General features: G+C 45.2%; 1 protein-coding gene across 1 annotated transcript in view; it reads left to right on the forward strand.

The window, feature by feature from the left end:
- The window catches only part of RYR3 (ryanodine receptor 3), a 637,001-nt gene that overhangs the window by 437,814 nt on the left and 177,567 nt on the right, over positions 1 to 21,620 (forward strand). The window contains 3 exon segments of the mRNA XM_039536203.1: positions 10,616 to 10,731; positions 11,072 to 11,139; positions 13,576 to 13,697. Of these exon segments, the coding sequence (XP_039392137.1) occupies positions 10,616 to 10,731; positions 11,072 to 11,139; positions 13,576 to 13,697 (306 nt within the window).

Genomic DNA, 21,620 nt, shown 5'->3' on the forward strand with positions numbered 1-21,620 from the left:
CATGAGCGTCCATTTGATTCTTTGGCTTTCCGTTACGCTTGTCACGCAGCAGCGTGCCGACTCTCTGCTACGCCGTCTGTCCGGAGATTTTTTTAAAATACTTTGGACCAGGCGTAACATTACGGTAATTTTCCTAATTAGATGCAGGAGTCGCAGAGCGAGATCGCCCTAAGGAGGGTCACTGAAGGAGATAGAGAGCGCATGCTGCGTGAAAGCCAGCACAAACCAGGGGCCTATGCAGCCGTGCTCGGGGAGGCAATGCTCCCTGAGTACCTCATGAAAGCCTGGCGCAGAAAGGTGTGCTACCACGGAGCACCCAATAAGGCAGCTCTCCCCAGGAACCTCCTGCGGAGGCTTTTCGATTACTTCCAGGAGAGCTTCGTGGAGATCTCCCAGGAGGATTTCTGTTCTATCTCCATATATAGAGAGACCTCCTTTACACATAGTTCAGATTCCTGTTCCATTAATAATAAAAGTTTACATGTTTAAAGCACTTACCGACTACTCCTTCCCCTGATTCAGGGTCCGGGTTAACGGCCGGGGAGGGTTATTGGGGGATCTCCGTGAGGGTGCTGAAGAGATTCTGGCTGTCGGGGAAACCAGCGTTGTAAGCGCTGTCGCCTGCCTCGTCCTCCACAAACCCTTCTTCATCTTCCCCGTCCGCGAACATCGCCGAGGAACTGGCCGTCGACACTGTCCCATCGTCAGAGTCCACGGTCACTGGTGGGGCAGTGGTGGCAGGCTCCGTAGCATCCGTTTGCCGCTTTGATTTTTTGGTAGCCTTGTCTGGGGTCCTTGATTTTCACGTGGCGCTGCGTTGCATCCCGCCTGTATCCTCTGTCTCTCATGGCTTTGGAGACATTCCCGTAGGTCTTTGCATTCTGTTTTTTGGAGCGCAGCTCCGAAAGCACAGACTCCTCGCCCCACAAACCGATCAGATCCAAGACTTCCCGGTCAGTCTATGCTGGGTCCCTCTTTCTATTCAGAGATTACATGAACTCCTCTGCTGGAGAGCTCTGCATTGCTGCCGGTGCTGCTGAGCTCGCCCCGATGTCCAACCACGAAATGAGATTCTAACTGTCCAGACAGGAAAAGGAATTCAAATTTTCCTGGGACTTTTCCTGTGTGGCTGGTCAGAGCATCCAAGCTCGGACTGCTGTCCAGAGCGTCAGAGTGGTGCAGTGTGGGATAGCTCCCGGAGCTACTAAGTTCGATTTGCATCCACACCTAGCCTAATTCGACATAGCCGTGTCGAATTTAGTGCTACTCCCCTCGTCGGGGAGGAGTACAGAATTCAAACTAAAGAGCCCTCTATGTCGAATGAAATGGCTTCCTGGTGTGGACGGGCGCGCGGTTAATTTGAATTAACACTGCTAAATTCGAATTCAAGTCCTAGTGTAGACCAGGCCTTAGTGATAAATGGTCACTTACACCAAAAATCACATAATATTCAGGTTGCTCCCAGTCCCAAGATACCAGTCATTTATCCCAGATCAATTTGTACCTTAGATCTCACACCTAAGACAATACCTGTAGCCAATCCTGTAATAAACTAATGAAAGGTTTATTAACTAAGAAAAATAAATAAGACTTATTTAATGATACAAGAAGGCAACATTATGCGACAAATGAGTTCAATCTATGGTTCTAAAAAGTGACAGAGATGTAATAATCTGTCAGCATTGGATGGTCTTTTCGGGGCTTAACTCAGGTTGACCTTAGAGTTCTCTGCTTTCTTGTTTCTTAGCTCCAGCCCTTGCAAGAATCCAAACAGCAAAGAGATGAACAATTTTCTTGTGACCCTGTTTTATCTTTTACCTTTTAGCCTTCCGGTCCAGCTCCCTTGCACATAGCATTTCCAAGCTATGAGAGGGTGTAGTGGTGTGGTAGTCGTCCCTCCCACTCTGGGTTGGAGGGAGGCCACACGGCCTCACTGCACCATCAGGACTGCTGCCAAATATCAGGGGAATCAGTGTTATGCATTAGTGTCTCAACCGGTCTAACAGGGCTGATCCCCCAGTTAGTCAGTTGGTTCCGGCCCTTAGGCAAAAGCAGGGTCTCCCAGGACCAGTAGACTGGGGCTGAGCAGCCAACCACCTATAGTCCCTGAGCCCTTTAAGCCAGGGCCGGGCAAACACCTTAGTCTGTGGTCTCTGGGCCCTTTTGGCAGGGGCCAGAGCAGACACGGTGGTCTGCCGGCTCTGGGCCTGTTAGGCAGGGGCCAGAGTGAACCCAGCTGTCTATGAGCTCTGGACCCTTTAAAGAGGGGCAGAGCAAACACATTAGTCAATTAAGATCTGAGCCCTTCAGGCAGGGACAGAGCAAAAACCCAGGAGCCAAGCACCCTAGCTCTGGCAGACAACAGATAAATGCAGGCCTCTTGACCTGGTGAGGGGAGGCTGCCACTGCAGGTGTAGGGTGCCAGGGAGGGGGCTGGCCCACCCTACTCCACTGGGTCCTGACCCAGGGCCCTAATAGTTGGCAGAGTGGTCCGCCACTGCATCAGTGGAGAATCCAGCTGCAACACGCCGACTGTGCTTCAGGCAGCGCTACAGCCAGATTGAAGTAGGATGTCCCTGGGCGACTTTCTATCCTCCACTCAGGGTGTACATGGCACCATGGGACATCTTCCGTCTCCTCCGCGTAAGTGGCCAGCATCAGTCCTGGCAGGTCTGCGGCAGACACAGGTTCCGCAGCGAGCAGGGCATCACCGGGCTTGGCAGCAGAGTCAGCAGGCTGGAGTAAGCAGGACATGTCTGTCTCCGTCAGCAGCCTGGCTGCAACTGAGCCAGAAATAAGGTTTCTGCCCATCATTATCAGGGAACCAGAGGCACTACAGAGCAGGGTGGTAGTGGCACCTCCAGCTGAAAGCAGGGACACTGAGGCATCTGCAGTACACTGCCAAATCTATGATACCCATCCAAGGATGGGAAGTGTCCAGATAAAGTGTGTGATAGCTGCTTGGGAGATGACAATAGGTAACTACAGCCAGGAAGGAGGAGGAACTTTTCCCCTTGTCTATGTGAAAAAGAAAACGGTACTGAGCCATCTGTGGGAGGAAAGGCTGCACAGCTTGACTCAGTGCATTGGGAACAAAAGGTCACCTCCATCTAGCATGCTGGTATCGGGCCATCGCTACCAATATACTATCCTCCCTCTCATGAGCTCCCAGACTATTTACCAAATGCATGGCCATCATAGCTGTCTATCTCCACAGAATTGGCATTCAGATATTCCCCTACCTAAACAATTGTTTAATTCAGGGGCATTCCAGGCCTCAGGAAAATCCAGACTCTGCTTGCCCAGCTGCACCTGATTATAAAAACAGAGAAGTCAATCCTTTATCCTGTACAGAAAATTGAGTGATTCTCGGTGCTTCTAGACTCTGCATCAGCCATGGCATGCCTCCCTCAGACCAGGTTCTGAGCAATTCTGGAGTTATGCAACTTGCTCCAGGCTCACCTGCAAACAACAGTGAGAAAGTGTTTAAGGCTTCTGGGACACATGGCTTCTTGCACATATGTAACTCCGCATGCTAGGTGACACCTAAGGTGTCTACAAGACTGGTTAAAAATCCATCAGTTGTCCATATGACATCCTCTGGATTGGTTGATTCATGTACCTGCAAGAGTAATATCCTTCTTGATATCCTTGATATCCTTCTTGAACTGGTGGAAAGTCCAATGAAACATCTGCAAAGGAGTGCCCTTCTCCCTCCCCTTCCTCCTATGACTCTGGTCTTCTTTAGTTTGGCATGCAAGTCTGGGTCCCTGACAGAAGGACAAACACCAGAGATGGAGAGAAGTTATTCAAGTTAAGAGCCAATGTTGGCACAAGAACAAATGGATATACCTGGCGGGTCAACAAGTTTAGGCTTGAAATTAGATGAAGGTTTCTAACCATCTGTGACGTTATTGATATAAATGGGGACCATATAGAACATGGGTTGCAACCAAGGTCCTGTAGTGGCACCAAATCTTAGATAAAGGGGGTCATCTAAGGTGTCTAAGACCAAATTATGGGTTGCTGGTTATAATTATGCTGTCTGTATGTCTGTATCATTTTTAGTTGAAGTTATGAATGTTGGCTCTATGCTGTCTGTATTTCAAGTTAGTGCTGTGCTTCTGGGGGAAGCATCCCAGACAAGCTGGTGTTAGCTCTGCTTAGCCTGCTTGATGGCCCATTAAGGACCATCAGCTACACAATTGACCCATGGAGAGAAGGCAGACACGCCTTGTGACTCAGCAAGGTATGCAGAGACTTGTCTGCAGTCACATGGACTCCATTTTGCTGTGATTTTCCACAGTAAGAACAAAGAGGTTCTTACACCTGGAAAAGCCTATATAAGGCTGATGCATCATCTCCATCTGGTCTTCAACCCTGCTTCTTACCTCTGGAGGGACTTTGCTACAAGCTGAAGCTCTGCACAAAGGACTGAGGACCCATCCCAGCGGGGGATGTACTCCAGAGACTTGATTTGAACCTGCAGTTTACTCCATCACTGCTGCAAGCCTGAACTAAGAACTTTGCTATTACTGTATGTAATTGATTCAATTTAACCAATTCTACCTCTCATTTCTACCTTTTTCCCTTTGTAAATAAACCTTTAGATTTTAGATTCTAAAGGATTGGCAACAGCGTGATTTGTGGGTAAGATCTGATGTGTATATTGACCTGGGTCTGGGGCTTGGTCCTTTGGGATCGAGAGAACCTTTTTCTTTTATTGGGGTGTTGGTTTTCATAACCATTCATCTCCAGGACGGGTGCACTGGTGGTGATACTGGGAGACTGGAGTGTCTAAGGAAATTGCTTGTGTGACTTGTGGTTAGCCAGTGGGGTGAGACCGAAATCCCTTTTGTCTGGCTGGTTTGGTTTGCCTTAGAGGTGGAAAAACCCCAGCCTAGGGCTGTGACTGCCCTGTTTAAGCAATTGGTCCTGATTTGGCACTCTCAGTTGGGTCCTGCCAGAACCGCATCGTCACCCCATCTGAAGAGTGAAATTCTGGAAAAGCCTTCCAAAGGGAGTAGTGGGGGTAAAAACCATAACTTGTTTCAAGATTGAGCTTGATAAGTTTATGGTATGATGAGGTTAATTACAATGGCATATGGCCTATAGCAAATATCTCCCACAGCCAGAGATGGGACAGTAGATGGAGAGGGCTCTGAGTTACTATAGAGAATTTGTTCCCAGCTGTCTGGATGGTGGGTCTCCCTCCCATGTGCTCACGGTCTAACTGATTACCATAATGGGGGTCAAGAAGGAATTTTTTCCCAGGTCAAATTGGCAGAGATCCTGGAGGTTTTTCACCTTCCTCAGCAGTGTGGGACATGGGTCACTTGATGGCTTGAAGTCGAGTAAATGGTGGATTCTCTGTAACTTGAAGTCTTTTTAAATCAAGATTTGAGGACTTCAGTAACTCAGCCAGTGTGGGTGGGTGTGGTTCTGTGGCCTGTGATGTGCAGGAAGTCAGACTAGATGATCATGATCTTCTCCGGCCTTAAAATCTTTGAGATAAGGGGAAACTCTGTTCAAATCCTTACAGACAATATGACAGCATTATGACATGGGGAGCCAGATCAGATCTGTTAGGAAGCTTTTAGGCTCCGGAATTTTTGCATTCAGAATAAGATATCAATCCCGGTGTCTCATCTACAAGGGATTCAAATTTCTCTGGAGGATCATCTCAGTGGGTCTTTCAGCAGGGATCGCAAGTGGTCTCTAAAAATCAATATAGTACGAGTGATTTTTCAGACCTGGGAGACGCAGACTGTGGATCTTTTCACTACAAAGCAAAAGAAGTAGTGCCATCGATTCTGCTCCACGGTGGGTCAGAGCCTGGGTTCAATCAGGGACATGTTCCTGTGTTCGTGGAAGATGAATCTCTGTGCCTTCCCTCTCATACCCTTGATATACCTTAGATAATTCTCAAAACAAAGTAAGATCATGCTTCTCTAATATTAATTGCTCAAGCTCTAATATTAGTTGGACACAACAGCACCAGTTTTCAGGCCTCCAGAAGTTGTCAGTATGACTGCCCTTGATTCTGCCTCAGGATATAGACTGCTTTTCGAGAATCACAGCCTTGTGTTAAATCCAATCTTCAGAGCCTCACAACATGGCTGCTGAGTGGCTAGACTGGGGCGGGGGGGGGGAGGGAGGAGGAAGGAATGGTCACTAGTTGTGCAGAACTTTACTGAACAATAGGAAATTGTCCACCAGAGAGAGTTACCCACACAAAGGGAATCTTTTCTTGCTGTGGACAGGCAAGTGGAATGTTCTTCCTGGTGAAGCAAGGGTTCAGGATGTTCTAGAGTATTTGCGACATCGGAGAGATAAGCTCCCTCAGGGTGCACCTGGTTGCACTTTCAGCTTTTCATCTTCTGTTTCAAGGTCATTTGATATTTTCCAGCTCTCTGCTAATCAGATTTTTTGAAGGGAATAACCAGGCTTTTTCCTCAGGTTAAAGAACTACTTTCCCCTGGGATTTAAACTTAATATTGTCAGCTCTAATGGGTCTTCCTTTTCAGCCTTTAGCTTCTTGCCCTCTTCCACAGTATCACCCAAGGTAGCCTTTCTGGTGGCATTTATTTCTGATTATAGGGTTGGAAAACTGCAAGTATTATTGGCAGACCAACTTTATACTATTTTTTGTAAGGATAATGTTGCTTTAAGACCTCCTCTGAAGTTTTTTTCTAAGGTAGGTACTAATTTCCATTTCAACTAACCATCTATTTACCTACGGGGTTTTTTCCAACCACATTCACACAAGGGTGAGGAATAACTTCATTCGCTGGCTGTCGTTCTTTGCCTCAAATATTTTTTCATGTACAGGGAGGATGAAATGGCAAGTGGATACCTCACAACAGATTTCTGATTGGATCATCTGAATTTCTACATGTTATGATGTTGCAAATTCTAAACCACCTTCCAAGCTGACGGCACATTCCGCAAGTGCACAGACAGTTTAGTAGCATTCTAAAAGAACATACCAATACTAAATATGTGTAGAGCAGTGACTTGGTCTCCAGTTCACATCTTTATCAAGCACTGTGCCATTTCATTGGCTTCCAGAAGCAATGTAGATTCTCAGAAGGCAGTTCTGCAGTTGTTTTTCAATAGACTCCAAGCTCTGCTCCATAGACAACTGCTTGGGAGTCATGGAAATGGAATAGGTATGTGCAATCAGATGATGAAGAAAAAACAGTTCTATACCTGTAACTGTTTTTCTTTTAGATGTGTTGCACATATCTATTCCATGATCTGCTCTCCTGAACTGTGCTTCAGAGTCCATTATATTACAATTCCAGTGCAAAGGAACTGAGATGGTACTGGGGCACCTCTGTCTTTTATGCCCCCACCTGAATGCATGAAGAGATGCACATCACTTGTGCCACCCCAACAGGTACCACTAGGGAAAACTCTCCAGCTACAGTGTGCTGGGTGCACACATACCTGAAGTGGAATAACCATGTGCAACACGTCTCAAAGCACAACAGTTACAATACAGGTATGTAACCATTTTTCTTCTGAACTTGGAGGAGGTAGATAGATTTAGTTTGTTCTTCAAAAAATGAATGCCTATAGGGAAAACACAGACTCAGCTTCAAATAAATTAATACTAATAAACACACAGCTGATGTGACTTGACTCCCAAGAGTACTCCTATTGGCTACGATGATACTATTTTTGTATGACTAAAGTAAATCATGTGCATAAGTGTTTATATCATAGGGCCTTAAAAATTGTAGTCCTTTATTTTTACTGAATGAAATCCACTTAACTCAAATATTTAGGCTCTTTGTGAGTGGAGATCAGAGCAGCTAGAATTAAATTCATCAAATTCCAAAGCCAAACTGCAAGTCTTTGGTACAGCACGCCCATTCCTTTGAGTAGTCACTTTGTAGCCTATGTACAGGAGTAGAAATTGAAGCCCCTCTGTACTAATTGGATGGGGTATTGGTGCCACCAATGGATTTGCTAAAATATTCATCTTCAGTCATCCCCCTGACCTGCCCCCTATGGGGCAGCATGGAAATCTTTTTGATGGCACATAGAGGATAGCTGCTAGTCCAGCACAACCCTATGTGAGGTTGACGTGGTGTGAAGGCCTTGTGGCAGCATACTGTATCTGGGTGAATTTCACCAATAGATAATAACCTTTTCCCAATATTTTCTTTAAAATATAATATATAAAGGTAATACCTTTTGAAATCCCTGCTTGCAGTTACTCCAGTTCAATCAGACAACTGTTGGGCTAAACTGTGAAAAGAGCTACGTTCTTTGTAATTGGGATTGGTTAGGTTTCATAGTATGTGTACTCTATAAACGTATGTGCCTTTGCTTTAACAATTGACTTCTTTTTCTTCAAATGAACACATTTGAAGAAAACTGGACTTTTATGTTCTTATGAAATAGGATGTATAGAAATAATTTCTTAGGCTTTATGAGGGTACGTATTAGAAACAATTTATGTTCCTTTAAAGTTAAGTGGCTTTCATTCCATGTAAATGAATTTGGAAGACAGCTGCTCTCTTTTTTCTTATGATAAAAGATTCTTTGCCATTTAATGAAGCTATCAAGTCCTTGATATTCCAGGAAATTACATGTAATCAGTTAGCAATCATAACATAATATAAAGTCAAGAAGAGTATATTCACTATGCCTCAGGAAAAATAAGGAAACTTATTTGTTTGCATTGTACACTGAGAGATCATGAAGCAGAAGAGGCCTATAAGGCATAAATAGCTGCCAGATACTCACTGTTACTGTAATCATACACCACATGATGGAACAAATATATAGAGAGTTATTTGGTTGTACAAAATCAAATAATTAAATAGCAGAACATGGAAATGTATAAACTGTCATGCATTTAACAGTGGAGGGAGAATAAACAAGTATACAGTGATGATGAAAAAGTAGTAAGCAAAGTAAATGTAGAAAAAACAAAGAGGTAAAGCAGAATAAAAGAAAGTAAATACAAGTCTGTCTTAAAAACAAATCAAAGGCATAAATTGATAGAGCTATATGACTTCTGTGAGGGAAATAAATTAGGCAAACAATGCATGAAAATTTCAGGGAGGGAAAGTTTACTCTGTAACTAGAATATTCTAATTTGTTTTTGTCTTAAATCAATGCATGGCCTTTTGACAGTTATAGTTTCCTGTCTATTTTTTTAATACAAATTTTCCCCTCTCCCCCATTAGTCTTTATTTAAATAGAGAACCTGAATGATGCCTCAAAGATATGGCTTAAACAATATGTACCACAAGGCAAAAAAACCCTTAAGGTTCAAATCCACAAAAGGACTTAGGCCTTGCAACACCGAGTCTTGTAGCACCTACAATTTAGATCTCTAGGCACCCAGTGGAATCCAGAACTCTGAGTTTAGGGGCTTGGGCTGCCTGTACAATGCATGGGGAGATAGGTGCCTAAAAGTGGGATCCACAAAAGCCAGCTAGGCAGAGGGAAAGATGAGTCCCTTTAGCCTACTGGTTAGTACATTCACCTAGACCTCAGTTCAGTTCCTCTCTCTGCCTGATGAGAAGAAGGAATTGAACAGGGGTTTCTTGCCACTCAGCTGAATGTCCTAATCACTTGGCTATGAGCTTTTTTCACTCTCTAGACCCATGTATGTTTAATTTTTAATACACAGAAAATACTTTCAACAGGCGAGATTGTGAGAGACCCACAAAGAATATCCCATAGCCTAGTGCTATCCTATCCAATGGGCAAAAGGTTTCAAGGAGGGTTTCTTGTCTCCAGCCATTTTGTGTAGAGTTAGGCCTGCTCTGAAGACACCTACCAGCTTAGGCCCCACAGGTGAGAAAGGTGGGGGAACACCTATCTTCCCCTGGTTTGAGGATCCCACTGGGGCATAGGCACCTGTGTGTCTAGAATGATTTATTGTGCACATGCTCAGAAGCAGGAACTTACGGTACAAATTTAGGCACTAGAGGCATCTTCAGAGTTGAGCAGGGTTTTTGAGGATCTCAGTGCCACCTAAATTTCAGACTTAGATAATAGGCACCTAACTCCCACTTTAGGCCCCTATCTGCTTCCTATGCAATATTCAGCATCTTCACCATGCACTGAAATCAGTGGAAATTGAGTAGCCAGCATCTGACTGAATCAGGCTCAGAATGAAGACACTTTCTGAGGGATGGAGAGCTCAGTGGTTTGAGCGTTGGCCTGCTAAACCCAGGCTTGTGAGTTTAATCCTTGAGGGGGCCACTTAGGAATTTGGGGCAAAAACCTGTCTGGGGATTGGTCCTGCTTTGAGCAGGGGTTTGGACTAGATGACCTCCTGACGTCCCTTCCAACCCTGATAGTCTATGATTTGTAAAATATGATCATAGCTCTCTGAAGTCATGATATTGAAGTGCATGATTTTTAAACTTTTTAATGGAAAAGGATAAAATCCCTCTGAGAAATTTAGGCTTATTTTAAACCGTTACTGCTGTAGAAATAGCTATTTGGAAAGAGTGTTGCTATGAAAGCTGGATTTTAATTTATGAAAATGTACCTTGATTAGGTAATACAATAAAAAGGTCATGGAAAGCTTCATAGTAATCTGATAATTTGTAACATTTTTGTAATATCCTTTCTGAACTAGGGGTCTGAAAGATATGGATTTGGATGCATCATCAATGGAAAAGAGGTTTGCATTTAAGTTTTTGAAGAAGATTCTAAAATATGTTGATTCTGCTCAAGAGTTCATTGCACATTTGGGTAAGTTTCTCAAGTGTTTTTATTTTGAACATCATAAAAGTGGTTAATATTTAAACTTTACAATGAAAAAATAAACCCATTATCCCGAGTTGCACATATGACAACTTCCGTTGCTTTTGAGAAAATATACCACAAGATTCCGATTATTATTTATTCTAAAAAAAAATGCAAATGCAATACTTGTTGCATCTGCTGAACCTGCCAGCTGGAGTGTCTATACTGCTTTACTTGTACTGCTTCAAAATTAAGTGTGTAAGGCTATTTCAAAGGACTGCAGAGTTATTTACAATTAGATTTTTGCTCAATCTTATTGACATTTGTGTTGATTGTATCCTTGCAGAAGCCATTGTCACCAGTGGAAAAACAGAGAAGTCGCCACATGACCAAGAAATTAAATTCTTTGCCAAAGTGAGTGACTTAATATTTCAAGGAATGCACTCAAACTCCTGCTATTATACAGAATTTAGTATGTGTAACAATTGGGGCAAGGATGGTTAGACCTAATGGTCAGAGCAGGAGTCAGTCTGAGTCAGGTATAGGGAGGTCAGAGTCCAAGACAGTCCAGAGGGCAAATCGAGTCAGGCATCAGTATGCAGGCAGGATTAGGTACCAGGTTGCAGACAGCAGTCGAAGAGCAAAGGACAAACAAGGGTTGGAAGCCAGAGTCTAGTGTCTATTGCAAGCAGTGTCTGAAGCAGAAACAGACAGGCAGTCTGTGTTGTTGCTCAGACAGCTCACCTTCATGGCTTCCTGATTTAAATACTGGTGCCAGCCAATCAGTGGGCTCATAGGTGCTGACTCCATGCCCTAGAGCATCCATGGGAAAAAATGGTGGGTGCAGAGCATCCATCGGCAGCCTCCCTACCAGCTCTCCCCACACCTCCTGTTCACCAGCAGACCCTGCGGATCAGCACCTCCTGGTGCCTCCCACCGCGAACTACTGTTTCTGGGCGTGCAGGGAGGCGGGGAGGAGCGAGGACATGGCACACTCCGGGAGGGGGCAGAACTGGGCGGGAGGGGATGGAGGGGGGGGCGGGAAGGGGTGGGAAGGGGCAGGTGTGGGACCTTGGGGGAAAGGGTGGAGTGGGGCGAGGCCTAGGGTAGAGCTGGGGTTCGAGCACCCCTAAGCAGTTTGAAAAGTTGGTGGCTATGAGGTCCTGCTATGCGGTACTTCCTTCCAAGCCACCCTTACATGGTGGTCCTGTAGGAACCTCATCTAAGCTTCCAGTGGCAATGCAGCAGCAGCAGCACAGAATCTCCAATGTTCCAGCTCTGCATGCATGTAATGGAATATCTGTTTCCCATTTATATAGGTAGGTAATGAGTCAGAGAGTGCAAGTGACCTTTCCAGAGGTATTGCTTTAAGGCACTCTTTCTGGAAATTATTTTGCTAAGTGATAAGGGACATAGTATGAAATTAAAAGACAATATATTTATAACAGATAAAATGTAATATTCTTTTGTGGAACTTATAAGTAATTTCTGGAACTTGCTGCCTCAGGATATTATTCAAGCAAATAGCTTAGTATGCATTTTATAACAGGATTCAATATTTATATGCATAGGAATGGCATGTCCACTTGAATTTGCAGTTACAAGGGCTATCAGTCCTCATACTTTGAGACATAAACTCATCGTCATTTAGGATAAGGAAGAGATGTCTTGCTCTGGGATAATATTTTCATGCTTGTTATGAGCAAGCAGGGCCATGGGGCTCGAGACCATATCTGAAGCCAGATAGTTGGTAGGTGTTGTCAATATGCATGGTCTAGTCATTCGAAGGTTTCATAATCCAGGGTGCAGGCAAGTTCAGCTGCTGGGATATCAGTCCATGGGAGAATGGCAATCAGTGAACAGGCAGAGCGCAGGGGCAGGCTGGTCAGTATTGATATTGGGCAAATTCAGGGACAGGCTTAGCAGGATGGGGTACAGGCATATCAGGAGACTGACTTGGGGAGCAGGAGATTGGTCTCAGGGTGGGCAGCGATATGACTAAAAAAGACGTGGTGCTCAGACAAAGGGTGGGGCAAGAACAGGAAGCTTTATATTATGTGGTGTCCAATCAGCAGTCTGCTGCTTGTCATCTGATCCTGCTGAATTAGTGGGTGTGGCCTCTAGTTGTGGGGAACTAGATGCAGTTCCCTTATCTGACCTTGTAGCATAAGGGTGCAGGATAATGCTTTCACTCTGCAACCCCATGGACCTGCCTTGGAGATCCATGGCCTTTGACAAGTACTGGACAGATAAGATGGGTGAGGTAATATCTTTTATTGGACCAACTTCCATTGGTGTAAGAGATAAGCTTTCAAGCTACACAGAGCTCTTCTTCAGGTTTGAGCAGACCTGATATCATGGGACCAACATGGCTACAGCCAACATTGCAAACACATATTGGACAGTAAAGTATATTATAGAAAGAGATGGAGAGTACACTTTCCTCACTGATGCTGGCTATTGTTGGGAGCTGCATAGTAAAGTAGATGGATCCAATCTGGCAATTCTAATGGTTTTGCTCAGCAGATAACTGATGAGATAATATCCCAATATCTCTTGTATTGTTAATATTCTGCTGTCCCTATTTTCAGAGGTTCCCATATATTTACATTAAGATACCTCTGACATCTCAGAGTAGGCTATTTGTTGCTTGGCTTAACTTTTGTGTAAATTTGTCATATGTGAGATTTTCATTTATAATCTTAATGACTAAAACTAAAAAATGCAATTGTAATATAAAGCCTAAAATGAAAAGTCTGTGTGAAGGACTGTGCTGTACTGGAATGCTGTCTGGTATACTTAACAATGTATGTAGATGATAAAAGTATATTTTGTGTCTGTATTCCCTAGGTTCTCCTACCATTAGTTGACCAGTACTTTACCAATCACTTGCTGTACTTCCTGTCTTCTCCAATTAAGTCACTCAGTAGCAGTGGATATGCTTCCAATAAGGAAAAAGAAATGTTGGCAAGGTAAGTAATAGACCAGGGGAAGGCAACCTATGGCACGCGTGCCGAAGGCGGCACGCTAGCTGATTTTCAGTGGCACTCACACTGCCCGGGTCCTGGTCACCGGTCCGGGGGGCTCTGCATTTTAATTTAATTTTAAATGAAGCTTCGTAAACATTTTTAAAACCTTATTTACTTTACATACAACAATAGTTTAGTTATATATTATAGACTTATAGAAAGAGACCTTCTAAAAACATTAAAATGTATTACTGGCACATGAAACCTTAAATTAGAGTGAATAAATGAAGACTCAGCACACTACTTCTGAAAGGTTGCTGACCCCTGAAATAGACTGAGGTAAACTCTGTGGGATTGTATCCAGATTATAAAAATTTAATGTAAAAAAAGGCAAAATAACAGTGCAAAAAGTTAGGTTCCTCAAACAGATCATAAATGGCTGATTCTTCCTTTATTAGATTGGAAGTAAATAAATAGTATTCCTCATCTTTATTTCTTGTCTTTTAATTTTAATCATTCACTTAACTTAATTTGCTTTTAATCATTTTTAAAATGTGAAATATTAATCAGGTAGAGATTATATATATTTACAATAACAGTGTTACAAAATTATCAAGCATTTTGACAAGTTTGTTGGTGACCCAAAAATCAGTGCCATGGGATGACTGTTAGATGGTCGTATGCCTATTCCATTCTTTCATAAACAGCATGAAAACCACCACTACTAAATGGTTCTAGGAACCACTCTTAAATGTCAGCAGAAAGGCCAGGTGCTAAGTGCCTTCTGATTCCACTGAAGGCAGTCAGAATTAAGGGCCCCAGCACCTCTCAGAATAGTCATGTATACTGACTGTCCTCTCACTCTTTGAGTTCTACCCTCTGGAAAAGGGTGTAGGCAAATAAGAAGTTTACACTGCTACTGCTTTTACTGTATCAGTTTGGTTACTGAAAAGGGAACTTCAGGCTCTAAAGCCTTGTCTACACTGCCACTTTACAGCACAAACTTTCTTGCTCAGGGGTGTGAAAAGCTACTCCCCTAACAGGGGTGGGTTTTTTTTTTTACAGCATCATCACTTTAACGTTGCTAGTGAAGACCTACCCTAAAATTGTAAATTTTAAAAGAAGTTAAAAATGTGTCTGTTGTGGAAAGTGAAGAGGACAAATCTAGGAAACAGTCCAAAACCTCAGTTACAGTTAATGGCTATGATTGAATAGCCTTAGTAGTGAAAATGGTTTGTGCTCTTTCCCCTGCTCTTTTGTTTGCCCTTTCAAAAGATCCTCTGGATGCCAACATCAGAAAGGAGATAAAAAACTTAAGAAGATAAAAAATGGGAAAGGTCTTGTGTAAAATGTTCCTATGTATGGGTGACATTTAATTATGGATTTTGGACCTTTCAAAATGAATCCCACAATATTTTTTTTTAAAATAAAGTAACATGGCTTTATTCCTATCTATCAGAAACCCGACTTAAACAGTAGCAATAATTCTAAGAAGCTAGAAGTTTACTGGCTGAAACTTACTTCATCCACATGAACTCAAGAAAGTTGGCTCTAATATGGGTGAAGTGTAGGGGAAATGAGTAGGAAAATCCATCCATCTCAAACTAGGGCATAGTTCAGGTCTCCAGCACACTGCTTCCTTCCCATATAATCATATAATCACAGAAGATTAGGGTTGGAAGAGACCTCAGGAGGTCATCTAGTCCAACCCCCTGCTCAAAGCAGGACCAACACCAACTAAATCATCCCAGCCAGGGCTTTGTCAAGTCGGGCCTTAAAAACCTTAAAGGATGGAGATTCCACCACCTCGCTAGGTAACCCATTCCAGTGCTTCTCTACCCTTCTAGTGACATAATGTTTCCTCATATCCAATCTAGACCTCCCCTACTGCAATTTGAAACCAGTGCTCCTCGTTCTGTCATCTGTCACCACTGAGAACAGCCTAGCTCCATCTTCTTTGGAATTGCCCTTCCGGTAGTTGAAGGCTGCTATCAAATCCCCACTCACTGTTCTGTTCTGAAGACTAAACAAGACCAGTTCCCTTAGCCCCAGTTGCCTACTGACTCCATCCACTTGAGGGAAACATTGAAGCCACAGAATGCACATATAGATATTATGTCCCCTATGCACATACCTACTGGGTTGGTGTGGAGATGCTTTCCGCCTCACACAGGGTGTCTGGAAGCCACCCTTCCATGGTCTAACTTCCTGCCCCTCTTCCAACAGCAACTCCAAGCCTCAGTATGGGTCTGAGATGAATTTCATCTATTGCAAATCAGTGTAATTGGAACCAAATGTCGTTGAAATACCTTTCAAAACACTAAAGCTAGGGGCTAGAGTCACTGTAGGATTTGTAGAAGTGAAAGGCAGCACAGACCCATGCAAAGGGCCCCAGCTGTGGAGCAGGTAAATTGCTTGGATACAGTGTGTCCATTAAGAAAAATGGGAAATAGACATTCTTCTCAAAATGGCTACCTAACTGTGGTCAAGCTATGATCACAGCCCCACTGAGAACAGTGACAGATGGCAGCTTTGAAAGAGCACAGTTCTATGTGGAATTCTCTGTAATAATTTGTTAGTCCCTGCTGAAGGAGAAACTTTTAATTGTGAAGAATAATGTGAAAAAGTTACCATTAATACTAAAAAAGTCTTCAAATGTAGCTTGCTCACAAGTTTTTTTTTGGTGAGTTTAATTACAAGAGCAGTTTCAAGTGTCTTTTATTCCATTATTAAGATTATTCAGGATAAAGAAACTGTCAGACAATGGGTGCTTCATTTCTGAAAGGATCCATTTATTTTAACTCATAAACTAATTAACCAATTCACTTGTCATTTCTCAGAAAATTCATTCTGTGTTCAGAGTGAATACTGTAATTTTGGAGAGGAGCTGAATATGTCATATGTACCAAAGTGGTTGAATTCTTGCTTTAAGCATAAAACTCAGCCTTAAGAATAGAACCAACAGTGAAACCTCCATGATTAGCGAAAATTGGAAAATATCAGTGAAAATGTTTTCAAATTAATCTCATAATTTCTATTCTTAATAGAGAAATTGCAAATGAGGATGAAAGTGATATGTGAAAATTCTATAAAACACTAAACATCAACCTGTTCACTTAACAGTATCCCTCTGATGATTTGGGCCTGAAGGCTCTACATATGCATATTAAATATTTCTATTGTTTGTGTCCAAATCCTGACATACCATAATACCTAGATTTAAAGCCATGGCAAGAAAGTAACTCTTTATTTCGCTTTGCATGGGGCTTCAGCTGCAAAAGTAAAATATTGATTAAAGTATCACACATTGAAAGGATACAGCCAGGCCTTGCAATGTGGAATACTTTTGTGAAAGAAGATGCAGCATGGGGGATAGCAGCTGTCGTAATCAGAGTAAGGCAGAAGTGGAACATAAGAAGAAACTTAAAGTGAAATTGTTTAATATGAACATTTCCTCAGCCAGACATTACATGAATCAGAATTTAGCGATAGGAAGTCCAGCAAGATCATCTAGTCCGTCTCTCTGCCAGGTGCAAGACTGTTATAGCAGTAATACTCAAACATTTTACTATTATGCCCCAATTTTATCACAGCAATTGAACTCACAGCCCCATTTTCAATGAAGCTACAGATGATGATCTTATTTTTATCAGCCATTAATGAAATATAAAAATATTAGATATAAAAACTACACTAAAAGAACATTATTTAAGTTTCATTGATAGACTGCCAAAATTTAGGTTGCAGGTACACAGGATGGACAGTGCTCAGGGAATGAGGAAGCTGTTCAATAATTTTTCAGAAAAAAGTCACAAGAATCTTTTTATAATGGGAAGTGTTAGACAACCTAAACACAGAGACAGCTCCCAGCTATCCCTATCATTATAATAGACTTACCATGACACGTTTCAATGGACTGAGCTTTGGGGCAGCCTGGAGGGTCATTCGGGACTGAGAGAGAGGACTGGGGCATCCTTGTAGGATGTTATTGGGAGGTAGTAGAAGTCTGGGGCATTGGGAACTGTTTGGAGAGAGTCCTGGAACATCCTCCTCTATTCTTCTACTCCTTCCCATTATACCCCCTTAAGTCCTCTGTTTCTCCTTCCTATTCATCTGGTCTATTCCCCTTTGAGCCCTTGTTCCATATTCTGTCCCTGTCCCATCTCCCTGCCAACAAGGCTCTGAAGCAGCCATATGCTGCCACCTCCCCTTCCTTCCTGCTCTCCCCTCCCCAGTGGTTCTGCATTTGCTGGGTACCATTGAGAGGAGACATCATCTCGCTGCCCTCCTGCTGATGTCGTCGTAGCTGAGAGGAGTCACTACAAAGAAACCTGTTTGACCCACATAGCTCTGTTAGATGCATGTGTGGTTGTAGTTGGAGCTCGAATAAGAACAAAGGGAGTGTAAAGGAAAATCCCATGTAAAGTTTCATTTGTTTATTTTCAAGAGCTAAAAATTAAAAACTAGAGTTTCGGCCCTCACCAAGACACTGTCAAAGCCCCAGCACTGGGCCATGGTTCAAGAGTTTGTATTTTTGTGCATTGTCCAGTCCAATTTTGAAAGTCCTATGTGATGTACTTTCACCATTTCTCTTCTGAGACTATTCTGCAGGTTTATAGATCTCATTGTGAGGAAGTTTTTCCTAGTGTTCAGTTACATTTTCCTTTTCTTAATTTCATAATGAGTCAGTCCTTCCCCTCATTGAGAATATTGGTTGATCTTTTCTGAACTCCCTCTAGTTTATCAATATATTTCTGGCAAAGTGGTGCTCAAAGCTGAACAAGCTATTGTAAGTGTAATTCTTCTTCGAGTGGTTGTTCATGTACATTCAAAGTAGGTGTGCGCGCCGTGTGCACGCCAGCCGGAAGATTTTCCACTAGCAGCGTCCGTAGGGTCGGCCCTGGCGCCTCCTGGAGTGGCACCACTATGGTGCCCTATAAAGGGGCCCGCCGACCCTCCACCCCCTCGGTTCCTTCTTACTGCCGGTGACGGCTAGCTGGAACTTCGCTTGCTGATAGCAAGTTTAGCAGTGTCCAAAAAACCTCGTGTATATAGTTCGTGTATATAGCTAGTCTATCTAGATTAGTTGTACATAGTTCTTGCTGTTGGGGGTTCCCCCCAACCACCTACTTGTCGCCCCGCCGGGGCATGCCCGGGTCTCCCGGGTTTAAACTCTGCAAGGACTGCGGAAAGTTCATGCCAAAGAGTGACCCGCACTCTGCTTGTCTGCGGTGCCTCGGGGAGAGCCACCAAAGGGACCGGTGCACTATTTGCAGGGGCTTCCATCCCAGAACTCTCAAAGACAGAGCACAAATACTTAGAGTTCTTCTGATGGAGGCTGCTTTGCGGCCACCTTTGGACCCGGAGCCGGCCGACACAGTTCCCAGCACATCATCGTCAGTGCGGAGCACCCCAGAACCGGCATCAGGACTTAGGGCCCAGCCCAAATCCTCTAAAACCCGGCACCAGAGGGAGTCAGGTCATAAGAAGTCGGCCTCAGTGCGGCACTGCTCGGCCTCCCCGGTGCCCACTAAGAAGAAGAGGTCGGTGAGGGAGCGATTGCCCCTCCAGGACCTCCACAGGTCGACGCCGTCCGCTGGTACAAGTGGACAGGCTGGGCTACAGCCCCCGGCTGCTCTGTCGACTCCCGCACTGGAGAGAGGACGGTCGAGTCCAGAGCAACCATCATCCTTAGCGGGCCTTAGCGGAGACGTGTGTCCACCCTCGACGCCGGAGGCATTCGAGGCGGCCTCAGACCTGCTGAGACTCCCAGTACCGGCCTCCCCGCATTGTGGCAGGGAGTTGCCGACCATAGCTCATCCCCCAATACAGTCTAGGGGCAAGCCGGCTATGCTGTCACCTCCCTCTCCGTCCCGTGCCACTTGGATGGCACCGGACCAGAGAGACAGCTCTGCGCCACTCCCCGGTGACGACGGGTGCCGCTCCCCCGCAGGTCCTTTTATTCAGAGAACTCAGACTCAGAGGCGGACTCCTATCGCTCCAGCCGGTAGCGGAGCAGGAGATGGACTTCGGGGGTGAGCCACCAGCGGCACCCACCTCAGTGGCAGCAGCAATGGCAACCGCCCTCTCAGTGGCTGTTTTGGACCCCCTGGGCCTACCACCAGTCAGTGGGCCATGCGTTTGGTCCTTGCTTCAGGTCGGCCTCAGTCTCCTCGGCATCGATGGCCCTAGCGCAGTTGCCTCCTCCACTGGCACCGTCGCCGGGCAGGGGTGTGCCGCATCAAACTTCAGCACCCTTAGTCAGGCATCGGCACCGGCGGCGACCACGGTTCATACTCAACAAGTGCCACCAGACACGCCAAGCCGTTCATTGGCGACCGCGGTGCCACATTTGGAACTGACACCGGCCCCCCAACCTCGGTACCGTGTGCCGCTGGACCCCGAAGGGCTGGGAGCACCGGAGGACGGGCCGATCCAAGTGATTTCCTCCTCTTCTTCCCCGGATGAGACGGTCGCGGGCACGGCCACAGCACCGGCCCTGGAAGACACTAGGGTCCCTCAGCAACTCTTCAGGCGAGCGGCTCAGAGCCTCGCAATCCAGGCTGAGGAAATTGAGGTGGACATAGATCTGGTAGTGGACATCCTGGCTCCATCGGGACCATCCAGGGTGGCCCTACCATTGATCAAGACCATAGAGGACACGTCCCGCACCTTATGGCAAACGCCAGCCTCATTGGCCCCTACTGCCCAAGAAAACAGAGATTTTTTATTTTGTTGCCTCAAATGAGCACATACACCACACACCCTTCCCTTTCCCCACTACTGTAGGGGCAGCCAGCCAGGGGAAAGGGAGGAGCAATGCCAAAGAACAAAGAGCCAAAAGGGAAGACCAAGGGCTCAGAAGGTGGTTACTGGTAGGTGTGTACTCCATGGCAGGCCTAAATCACAAAAATACAGGCTGTCGATATGGCCATAACATGTGTTCGGCCATGTCGAAGTTTACCGAGCTCCTTCCCCAGGATTCGAGGGCAGAATTTTCGGCCTTGGTGGAAGAGAGAAAGCTCATCTCCCAAGCCTCCCTTCAGGCTGCCCTAGATGCAGCAGACTCGGCCTCACGCTCCATGGCAACAGGTCTGGTCATGAGGCGGGGAGCCTGGCTCCAGGTCTTGGGCCTCCCCTATGAGGTCCAGCAGACTATCCAGGACCTCCCCTTCAAAGGGCAGACACTGTTTTCGGACAAAACAGATAAACGTCTGCATAGTCTAAAGGACTCGAGGGCTACGTTTTGCTCGCTAGGCCTGCATACCCTGGCAACCCAACGTAGGAAGTTTAGGCCGCAAGTGGCCCCGCGCCCTTACCAGCCTCAGAATTGTCCAGAGGTTGGGCGCAAACTGGGCAGGAATGGGCAGAGGTGCCACCAGCACCACCCCTCCAGCCAGGCATCCGGCCAACCGAGGCCGTCGTCGGGGCCTAGGCCCCCTATTTGATGGTACGGTTGAGGACGGCCTACCGATCAGGACTACGGATCCTTCTTTCCCTACCTTTCGGTCACGTCTGTCCCCCTTCTACCATGCCTGGTCCTGAATCACGTCGGACAGTTGGGTGCTTCGCACGGTAGAGAGGAGATATTCTGTCCAGTTCTCTCTCCCCAACCTAGCCCCACCAGGCCCCCTCACCGTCCCTCTTCAGGGACCCCTCTCACAAGTAACTTCCAATTCAGGAAGTGCGGTCCCTCCTCATAGCAGGGGCAGTGGAGGAAGTTCCTCAGGAGCTCAGGGGCAGAGGCTTCTACTCCTGGTATTTTCTAATACCAAAGGCAAAAGGGGGCCTCAGACCCATCTTGGACTTTCAGCGGCTGAACAAGTTTGTGAAAAAGCTCAGGTTCCGCATGGTCTCCCTGTCTTCGATCATTCCCTCCTTGGATCCAGGAGATTGGTATGCCGCCCTCGACTTAAAGAACGCATA

This window comes from Mauremys reevesii, linkage group 4, assembly GCF_016161935.1.
Source record: "Mauremys reevesii isolate NIE-2019 linkage group 4, ASM1616193v1, whole genome shotgun sequence".
Classification (NCBI taxonomy): domain Eukaryota; kingdom Metazoa; phylum Chordata; order Testudines; family Geoemydidae; genus Mauremys; species Mauremys reevesii.